Here is an 11,830-nt window from a genome sequence, read left to right as displayed (position 1 = left end):
TTATGGATGTGATTTCATACATATGTTTGTAAAAGAAACCTTCATTTCTTTTATGCAATTAGAAATAATCATTAAAAGAAAATGAATGCATTAGAAAAATCATCATCATATATATATATATATATATATATATATATATATATATATATATATATATATATATATATATATATATATATATATATATATATATATATATATATCGTTTACTACTTTTAAGTGTCACAAATTGGGCAAAGATATTGCTTTCCCTTTTTGTAGATTTTCCTTCCAGTTGAAATGCTAATTAATTCCCAGCCACCGAAAGCAGTGTCAGGACACCGGTTGCTTATAGTGTCTAATTTTCGATTCGTGAGAAGAATAGATCCTTCTTTTTCTCGATTTCTAAGAAAAAATTTAAATGTTTTGTAGTTTCAAAACGCAGCAATTGGTGATTGTTTCATATAACACTGTATGCTCAGTTGTTTCATATAACACTGCGAAAAACTTAAGTAAAAAAACAAAGATTTGCATTTCTTGCTTTGATAAGGGTCTAAGTGTTACGACTTCGTACCAATTATTTCTCGAAGTTAGGGAGAAAGATTTAATTCTTGAAATTAAAAAAAATATATATATGTATACATTTATATATGGGGTGAATTTATTTCTTGTTGTGTTATTAAAATATTTGCATCTGGTTTTCTGTGTGTGTGCATTTTTAAGAATAAGTACAACTGATTTGATTTCATAATGAATTAATGAATTAAAATATTAATTATTTACTCTGAATTTTTATTAATTTTTATTATATCACATTTCTTCATAGTATTCACTAAAATGTTGCAAATACTATATTTGCTTTTCGAAACCTCCAGAAAAATAGGATTTTTACTGTATTAAAATTGTTCAATTTTTTTCATTAAGAGTTTTATTTTACCACACTATTCTATAAGTTTACCGTAGAAGAACTTAGGGTTTGAACTTTTTTCACCATTTTTGTATGGGTTAAATTTACTGCTGCATTGCCATTAAAGGAATGCATATATTCTTTTATGTACATAAAAATAAAAGAGAGACTAATTTGATTTTACAATAAAATAATAATTAAATAAGAATCTTAAACGATGCACAACTGCATTAAAATACAAATTATAACAAATGGTATTATAAAATAGGAAACAAATTTAATAATATTTTCTATATCACTACTTGGAATAAAGTTTTGAAAAAAATAAAATTTTCCTAGTGTAAAACTAAATGTCATTTAAACAAATTTTTTTAAGCATGCCTTATTAACTTTCTTTTTTGCATAAAATCGTGTAGTCTCCGGCGATCTTTCATTTTAGCTTTATTTTTTTACATTAAGTCAGCTAAATTATATTTTGAGAATACTTTAAATTCAATTTACAATAATCGCAATCAAGATTAGTGAATCAAATATATTCGTCAGCGGTTTTCAAAAGAGATTCTTATAAAATATTTAAAATTTAATTTAAAATTTAAAATTTGGTGAATTAAATTTTGGTCAATTTAAAATTTGATGAACAATAAAATAAAATTACTCTGATTACAATTTTTTATTTAAAACAAAAACTTGAAAAGATGTAAGAACCCGAAAACAAATTGAAACTGCAAATATCAGAAAGAGTGGTGAAGAAAAGACATATTCACATCAGAACACGTGTTTAGTAATTGCCTATTTAAATGAAAGATATTGATCCTCTTTTTCAGATAGTGTTTTTTCTCAGAAGGTGACTCATGAAACCTGGTAAACGGCCGAGTAATCAGAGGAAGAGGAAGAATAATGGACGGACCTCACAAGCGCAAATCATCTGCTGATTTTTCGTAAATCTTTTACCCACGCGCCGTTTCATATTTAACACACTTCGAAAAACAGAGTGAAAAGTGTTGAGATTTGCAGAAACAAGCTGTTTCCCTTTCTCCTAATAAAGCTTTCAAAAATGTAAAAATAATCTGACATTTAAATTGAGAGCAACTTCGTTCTATCCTTTACTTTTGACTCTGATTTTTACATATTGCCATTTTCAAAAAGTGAAAGTACTACAAGAAAGTAAGACAATATTTCAGGCCTGCTTTTATCAGTCCAGTCTCTTTTTACAATCCTCCCACCTTTTGATTAATGGCACATAAATTAATCAAAACACTAATGAAACAATTATGAAGCTAACTAAAGTTACATAGTTAAAAATCCAATTCTTAGTATTTAAACTTTAAATTTACTTAGTTAGAGTTCAAGTAATAAATCTGGATGGGAGTTTAATTTGTCTTCCAGGTCTAGTCACGATAGTTCTGAACTTCTGGGACAACTCTGGAACAGAATTGTTCATCGGTGATTCAGAAATTATATTTTCCTTTTCAAGTGTTTCATTTTTCTTATCTGACTCCATATATGAAGGTATTTCGAGGGAGAATATTTTCTTTATTATTCGAACTAATTATCCGGAAGCGGTTTTCACACGAACAACACGAATGTTGCCGTCTTTTTCTGGATATACCTTTGGCTAGAGGCCATAGCACTTTGCGCTTGTTGTCACACTCGACGAGAACTATATCCCCAATTTTAATCTGTCTAGAAATTAACATCGTTGATGGACGTTGAACCAATAAGCTGAGATATTCCAATCTAAATATTCTTCTCAGAAGTTCTCGCACACTTTGAAGATGTCTAAGTCTCTTGTTCAAATCAATTCGATCTAGGTGATCAAAGTCTGGTGCACCAAACTCTGGAGTTTCGCCTAAAAACAAGGACGATGTCAAAGGAATGAGATCGTCAGAGTCCTCTGTCACATGTATAAGGGGTCTGGAATTCACAGTTGATTCGCAGTCGCACAATATACTCATTAACTCTTCGTAGCTTAAAGACGCCTGGCCCAAGATACGACGTAAAAATTTCTTAATCATTTGCACAAGTCGTTCCCAAAAACCGCCCCACCATGGTGTTGCTGGTGAACTAAATTTCCAGTCTATCTTAAGTATGGCAGATTCCCTTCCAACAATATTTCAATCAATTGACTCAAAGAGATTGTTGGATCCGACAAAATTACTACCATTGTCGCTGTAAATTATGGATGGCCGCCCTCTACGAGCAATAAATCTTCTAAAACCAAGTAAAAATCCCTGAGTAGAGAGGGTCAAAATTAGTTCCAAATCAACCGCTCTGAAAACAGCACAGGTGAAAAATATGATCCAGGCTTTGCTTTTGTTCTTCAAAACTAGTGGACCGGCTAAATCTACTCCCACAATTTCGAAAATCTTAGCATCTCTAACTCTATTTTCGGGCAGAGTAGTTGGCCCTGTCTGCAGTCCCTTAGCTTCATGCTTTCTGCATCTAACACATCGAGATAAAGCTCCTCGGATAGTTGATCTGCTTTTGATAATCCAAACGGTTTCCCGAAGTTTGGAGATTAATGTATGTATCCCGGCATGAGACAAAGATAGATGTTTATGAAGTATCAACTTCTCCACAACTGCATGCTTCTTCGGAAGCAACATGGGGAAAATAAAATTGTGATGGTCCTTTCTTTCAATTAACCTGGTCTTAACACGTAAACTGTCCTCCTCATCTTTGAACACACTAAGTGACTTCAGCTTCTTTATGTCTTCTGAAGAAAATGAATCATGTTGAATAATCTTTACGATAGATTTCTCTGCCATTTTTAGCTCATTGGCCTTTAATTCGCTGTCTACTCTTTCTACTTTTGTCTTCTGGCAATTTCCTATAAATCTGTGTATCCAAGTATGTGTATCATTCTTAGTATTTTCGTGTATTTTGAAAAGTAGTTGAAAACTCGTGAAGAAAAATCATCAACATGGTTTAATGACGTCATTATTTCTCCACATTTTTCTTTGTTAGCCTCCACTTTGTCATCGATTGGCGCAGAACGAGGCCATTCTTCTTCCGACATTTCCAGCCAATGAGGTCCCTCCCACCATCGGGATTCAATAAATTTCTTCACTGAGCCTCTTCTTGATGGCATGTCGGCTGGATTTTCTGTACCAGGTATATGGAGCTAATTTCTAAAGTCTGTCAGGTTCCTAATTTCTGAATCTCTGTTATTCACAAACGTTCCCCAAGCTTCTACATTTTTTATCCAGAAGAGTGCTGTCGAAGAGTCGGTCCAGTAATACTCTTTTGAAATTACGACCTTGAGGTTCTTCTTAATGAATGAAGCCAATCTTGCTCCAACAAGACAAGCAAGCAATTCAAGTCTTGGTATAGTTGTTTTCTTCAACGGAGCTACTCTGGCTTTAGCTTGCAATAATGTCACTTCGACTTAATCTGATTTTTGGCTTCTTAAAAATACTACACTCGCATAAGATCCCTGTGAAGCATCGGAAAATGTATGGAGGCCAAAAGACTGCCCACCGGTCAGAAAAACTCACCCTAAGAATCTTTACTGATGCTAACAAGGGCAATTCCTTAACCCATTTCAAGAATTTTCTTTTGATTTCCTCAGGCAGCTCTGCATTCCAGCTTAATTTAGTTTCCCAACTATTTTGCAAGTATATCTTTGGTCGAAGCGTGAAAGGGCAGCTAAAACCGATTGGGTCGAAGATTCTCTGTGCAATTGATAACACGTTTCGTTTTGTCACTATGATGTCATCTAAGTCGACATTAGGTATGTCACAAAACAGTGAATCTTCAAACTTATCCCACATAAAACCAAGAACCTTTAGTGGTTCACTTATTGTCGATTTCACATTCTATTCTCTGTCTGCTCCCACCCTCTCATGTCGAAGTTACCACTTGCCATCAATCGAGTTGACTTTGTAATAAAATCTTCTGTTTCTTCATTCGAATTGACTGAAGTGACACAGTTATCAACATAAAATGAAGATTTCAATTTTGAAGCTGTTTCTTTTAGAGAAATGTCACACTGATCCAAATGCGAATTAATCACTGCACCTAATAAAAATGGACTGCATTTTAGCCCAAAAACTATCCTGCAGTGTCGAAATTCTCTTATTTCCTTTTGTTCAGAGTTTTTCTACCACAGAAATCTCAAAAAATCACGATCATTTTTTTGAATAGATATCTGAAGAAAAACTTTTTTTGATCTCTATTTTTCCTCGTCTGAAATCAAGAAACAAGCTTGGTATTAATTCAATTAAATTTTCACCTTTTGTGAGACAGTCGGTAAGGAAAGAAAATCTTTCTGCTTACATGAAGCGTCAAAAACTGGTCTTATGGATGTTGCAGAGTTCTCTTTGAATATCGGCCTGTGTGGAAGGTAATGGCTGTGCACACTTTTCTCCTCTTCTGGTACTTCTTCGATTATTCCGGATTTAACCCATTCTTCGAACACTGCATTGTAAACTTCTGTTTTATCTTTCAACATGAGTTTCTTTGTTGTGGAAATTAGTCTTTTTTTTTTTTTCGCTATTTCTCTATTTCTGGGTAATTTGTCTTTCTCCTTGATCCAAGGTAAAGAGACTTCATATCTATCCTCTGTCCTTTTTAGGGTCTTGTGAAATTGATCCCATACTGCTTCTTGTAATTCGACATCACTTCTATTTTCTTTGGAATCTATAATTCCCAATGCCTCTAGTTTCCACAAGTTTTCTAAGTCGCTACTGTGAACCAACATGGACGTTATCAGGGAGGACATAGACACATTACTTTCTGAAGTGTAATAATTTATTCTACCTATAACTGTCCATCCGAGCAAAGATTCCACAGCAACCAATCCGTTTTCTAATTTGTGAACTTTTCCCGTTAATAATGCACCTGCGACGTCTGCTCCAATAAGGATTTCTATTTTCAAATCTTTTCTTCCAACATCAGAGACAGTGATAACTTTTTGTTTCATTTCTTCTATTCATGGTCTAGGCTGCAAACTGGTAACTGGTCAAACTGGTTCACAAATCTTTAATTGTTCCAACAGGTTTAATATTCTAGAATGATTGTCATATAGGCTACTAAGAGACACTTCATAACGTTTGTGGGTTTCTCTCTTTGTTGTGGCTCCTCCAAAAAGAGCATGAATCAAAGTTTCTGTTCCATTTGAATGGCGCCCAATTTCTTCAGCCGTTCCTTTTAATATATATGAACGCTGTGATCCAGTGTCAATGAGTGCCCTTACCGTTTTCTGCATTTTATTAGATTCGATATTCACTAATACACTTCATCTGGATAACTAAAACTGGTACTTATTAAAGATACCTCCTTACCTTAAAGATACCTCCTTAATTTTATCATCATCTTTCTTTTTACATATTTGTAAGTTTGGACACATTACAGCCCAATGTCTTTTTAAGCATATCAAGCATCGAACAGTTGACCTACATTGCTTGGTCCTATGTCCAATTTTTAGGCAGATGAAACATCCATTTCTCTTCTTAATTTCATCATTCCTTTGAGTTAAAGTCATTTTTTGAGCCACAAAACAATTTTGGCTTTCATGTTGTTTCTCAAAAAATATGCAAGAGTTATTTCCCCCAAGGTTAAATGTTTTCTTATGGCCTGAGAATAATTCATTCGCAGTAGGCATGGAATCTTCATTTTGGAACCTTTTATCCCTTCTAACTTCGTTTCGTGCACCAAAATCAAATTTAAACCCAGCTTTTGCCAGAGAAATTCTCTGCTCTCCTCAACTTCATTTCTAAATAAAAAATAACAATAATTGTTTTAATTTTTTGGAATAAGTATTTTCTTCTGTAATTATTGATGCATGATTTCTCAACCAAATTCTTAATAACTCCTCGGGAATACACGATTCAACGAGTGGAAATAACATGGCAGCGTATTTGTCGCTTGTCATTCCAATTGATTCCAACGAACATAAATAGGATTCTAATTTGTCGCACAGCTCGGACACACTGCACCTTTTTCTTTGCTTAGTTACATTTTTAATAATTAGACTTAACAATTCGCGGATATAAAATTCCACTAAAAGCTCTTCCCGCCCGAATCCATTTTTCAAGCTTTCTATTTCTTTGTGATAATTTTCCGCGGTTGCCGGGAAGCTATTTACAATGTCACGCGGTCTAGTACCAGGTATGGTAGCTTAGATCAAATAGTGAAATTTATCTTCGTTCTGAATTTCTTTATCATCACGAATTCGTTGGAATTGCCCCCAAAATGGCAACCAATCTTTAATGTCCCCACCGAATTATTTTAATACTATTTCAGGCAGCTTGAGTTTTCGTTTGTTTAAGTTTGGAGACACACTGGCGACGGATTGTGCGATTTGGCGGGAAAAGAACATTTCAACTTTAACTTTAATTATATCTAATTTTTCTTTGTATTCTTCGACGCTTTCCTACTCACTGTTAAATTGCTCTTCAGAAGAATATTCTGAATCTAAAATTTGAATATCATAAGAACGAAGTTCTTCCGACAAACGTTCTAAAGTTGTCAATTTTGATCTTACAAATTCTTCGTCCGGGTTTTCTTTATCTATTTCAAGTTTAATTCCATTACATATTCTCGTAAAAGATGCTCTAAAGGGTTTTCGTCTCTGAATTAGTGCTTCCATTTCCATAAACTTAGACAAAACACGAAAGCAAAATGTAATAGATCGTCTGACCTTGGACGCTCAAAGCATCCGTTACTAAAAGATAAATAAATTGCCTGACCTGTATTTTTCTTGCTTATTTTCATAAATCACGTACCGAGGTCACCAAATGTTGATATTTGCAGAAACAAACTGTTTCTCTTTCTCCTAATAAAGCTTTTAAAAAGTAAAAATGATCAGACATCTAAATTCAGAGCAACTTCGTTCTATCCTTTTATTTTGATTCTGATTTTTACATATTGCCATTTTCAAAAAGTGAAAGTACTACAAGAAAGTAAGACAATGTTTCAGGCCTGCTTTTACCAGTCCAGTCTCTTTTAACAAAAAGTATCTGGATGAAATTTCATTTGAAATAATACTTTTCTAATGCTTTCACGTTTTAAGTCTGAATTCTTATAGAAAAATTGGCATGTTATGAAGAAAATTGATTTAAAAAAGTTTTTTTATTCTATGTCATTTACGTAGGCATCAGTTTTGCAAAGAAGAAATTCATTTAATTTAAAAATTAATTTCACTTTTTCTCCAAAACAATCTGATATGCAAACCATAATTTAGTGAGGAAATGTTTTTACACATAAAAAAACTAAGAATTACTCACGCATACGTGCGTGCTCAAACAAAAGGGTTGTCATATTTAAATTAGTATTTTTGATTCCGATTATAATTATATTTATACATTGTATCAATTGAAGTCTACTGAAAAAGTCTGCATGTTTGAAATCGAAAAACTCAAGAGATGCTTGAATATTGAAAACATTGTGCGATTTTATAGGGCATATCTTAGGAAAGGTTTTAGTATATTGAAGTCATGTGAAAAAAAAATGGAGTTTTATGATTGCGATTTTAATTATTTTCCTACTATGATTCACGCATACATAAAACAGCGATATCTGCTTTGCACTTATCGGCACATGCGCGGAAACCTCAAACTTCGCATGTGCAAATAGCAAGAGCTGTGATATTCATATGCGATACATTTCTTTGTTTACGTCTGATTTTAAAAAGCGATTCAAATCTTATTATGTCCAAAAGAAGGAAATCCAATCTTGGCCGGAACTCATTAAATATCAAAAAGCTTCGTTTGTTGCGCGATAAGGAAAATGAAGAGGAGAGAAACGTTCGTTTAGCGAATATCAGAGAAATAATATCCACACTTAGGGAAGGAGAGTCTTCTCATGAGCGAAATAACCGTCTTTCTTTAAATAGCACTGCAACTGAAATGCTGAGACAGAATGAATCTCCTGAGGCTAAATGATCGCCTGTCTGCTGACAGAGAAAGACATTTAAATTTGAGACAGAGGGGAAGAAGTGAAAAGACAAACGTTCCTGATATTTGGTTTGAAAAGGAGTATTCCGTTCTGAAATACGATCCATGTGTGGATTACAGAAATGATGCTTCGGTTTCAATTGGAACAATGTCTGTAGTCTGACTATATTGATCAGCTTTAAAATGGAAAGATGAATCAAAAGGCATGTGTTTTTTACAAGGAAAAGTTAAATTAGAAGAAATCACCCCCCCCCTCTCCTCCTGAACCATTACATTCACTTCTTACTAATGAACATCCTGCTTCTAAAGAATTTATGAAGAACATACGCCAGTATAATAATCCTTTTCAAATGACTTCATTTATGAGTGCACAGGCGCATGTGATGGCTTTGGCCAACATTTAAAGTACATGATCAAGTCTACCATTTGGCTGGTTCTCTCTTTCCACTACAACCTAACAATCACAAATTCCTTCAGATATATTTTATTACTGGTCCTGAAATACAAGCTTTGACACGTTGTAACATAGCTCGGCAAACTCTTGATTATTCTTTGATAATAACTTTACAAGAAATGTTGCACAATATTAAAAATTACTTGTAGGCCTTCAAAGCAGCAATGGGAAGTGTCTCGCCTGATGTACCTGACTTCAAAATTATCATACATGCTGATAAAGTACCAGTTGGTGAACATCGAAGGCAGATATAATGCTCCAACTACCAGTGAAGTAGCTGTTGTGATAACTGGGCGAGAATTTCACAGAAGAGATATTGTATTGTGTAGCCGAGATAACAGCCTTATCTGGGAGCACGGCAGTGCCCCGCCAAGTCGAGCAGAAACAAGCGGCACGGTCGTACCATCCTTTTCTCGAAGCAGTTAAGGCCATTTTCGACCCCCTATAACTTCGTTGTGAATAAAACTAGAAGCCTGAATTTTCAGTAACCAAGTAGGCATTATATAAACAGGGCATATTTCAAATTTCATTAAATTTGAACTAGTAGTTTAAGAATTATAATTAGTCAAAGTTTGTGAATTTTGTCACTGACTGACTGACTGACCGATCATCAAAACTCTAAGGAACTTCTAGCAGACATAGAAGCTTCAAATTTAGAATACAATTAGCGTTTAGTGTACAAATCAAGGAAAAACTAAAATATGCATGTAATAATGGACGGATCGATAAATTTCTCGAAGTTTCGAGCATTATCCATTTTGTCGGCAAATTCGTCGCCAAGTCGCCAAATGGTCGCCAAGTTTATCACCAATCTCTGGGATCACTGGCTCGGCATCCAATACAGATTACTGTAAAACGGTGGACGGCTTACATCTAATAAATGTCGACTTTGGAAGTATTAAAGTGCAGGATTCCTCAATTTGTGAATGCAACAGACTAAGAAGCATTTACCATCCAGAAGTTAAAAATTGCAACATCAAAGCTTAGGAGAAAAACCCATAGAGACAGGATTGGAATTTGAGAAAAACTGTAGCTGAAGCTCAAAAAGTAGTACCAGAAAAGAAAAAGAGGAAGACTACATACAAAAATAAGAAAAGAATTATCTACAAAAAGAAATGAGATGCCATCAAAAACATAACTTGTAAAAAAAACCAAGTCTCGCAACTCAGTTCTTCTATCGTGAAAAGTTGTGAGATCCATGTAATACCAAGTCGGTCAATTTATTCAGTCCCTACTTAAGGGTCCTTCTGTCTTAAATTATTACGTAATTAGCTAACCTAACAACATCTTATAGTGACCATATCAATATTAAAAATCTTTTATGGTTTAAACAAATAGATTGACTTGGCCATCGCATGAAAACACAATGTATCTTTACATTAAATTAGATTACATTAGCATATTATGTTAAATTAGATTGTCTAGTGCGATGGCCAAGTCAATCTTTTTATTTAAACCATAAAAGATTTTTAATATTGATATGGTCACTATAAGATGTTGTTAGGTTAGCTAATTACGTAATAATTTAAGACAGAAGGACCCTTAAGTAGGGACTGAATAAATTGACCGACTTGGTATTACATGGATCTCACAACTTTTCACGATAGAAGAACTGAGTTGCGAGACTTGGTTCTTTTTACAAGTTATGTTTTTGATGGCATAAAAATATCTGAAATTCACAGATCCTATGACAGTTTGCAGTATCCTTTAATAAAGATCTAGAATGGTTAAATTTATTCGATTGTGATAATCCTGAACATACGTTATAAAAGTTATTCTGATGCTGAATTAACTGAATGTTGGTTTTAGAATTGATTGCATTCTACTTGGAAGTTTATTATTCTTTTTCGGAAGATTTTTTTTATTGGAAAGCTTTTAATTTAAGAACTAGAATACGTCTGAATGTTTATATGTTTTGAATTGTGCATTTCCTTATGAATAGAATTTATTGAATTTAATATTACATTTTATTAACAAAAATAAGAGTGTATGTTGTATTGAGAATCTATTCACAGTTTTATTAGCATTTAAATTAGTATACAGGGTGTTGCCGAATTCAACCGATAAATTCAAAGAGGTGACAGTAGGCATCCGGTGGATAAAGGATCACCGTACAATATGGGGTCCCAAACGACGTTTAGGGGGTGAAAATCGCAAAAATATAAGGAGACGGCAAACTTTGGAAACTGTAAAAAATTAATAAAAAAATAACAAAAGGTGTTTCAACTATGAATTTTTTTAAAGTGAAAGCACATTCTTAAAGGCTATTTTCATGTAAGTAACATTCCGATTTGATGAACCAGGGGGTCGTAAATTATTGAAAACGAAAAAATAGTTTAGAACCCTTATCAGCAAAAATATTAAAACTTTAAGAAAAATAAAAGCTTGAAAATATAAGAAATTTTATTCTTATTTGATATAAGTCTGCAGTGGAAAATTGCTTATTTTGCTGCAGAAAGAATATTTTATTTATAATTTGATATAAGTCTGCAGTGTGAAAACTGAAGAGGTTTTAAGATATTCAAGAAAAACTAAAATGTTTGCCAGGAAACATCGCTGCAACATCGGTACCGATGTTTACAGAGGGTGTTG

General features: G+C 33.6%; 1 protein-coding gene across 1 annotated transcript; it reads right to left on the bottom strand.

Annotated features, from left to right (window-relative positions):
* Positions 1-3,000: 3,000 nt before the first annotated feature.
* On the bottom strand, positions 3,001-3,654 carry LOC129965604 (uncharacterized). Its single transcript, XM_056079644.1, has one exon. It carries the CDS (start codon positions 3,652-3,654, stop codon positions 3,001-3,003), a length of 654 nt encoding a protein of 217 aa, XP_055935619.1.
* Positions 3,655-11,830: the final 8,176 nt, after the last annotated feature.

The sequence above is a fragment of the Argiope bruennichi genome, chromosome 4, assembly GCF_947563725.1.
Source record: "Argiope bruennichi chromosome 4, qqArgBrue1.1, whole genome shotgun sequence".
NCBI classification, from domain to species: Eukaryota; Metazoa; Arthropoda; class Arachnida; order Araneae; family Araneidae; genus Argiope; species Argiope bruennichi.
Note: the sequence above shows the minus strand (reverse complement) of the source record. Positions and strands in the feature narration are given on the sequence as shown.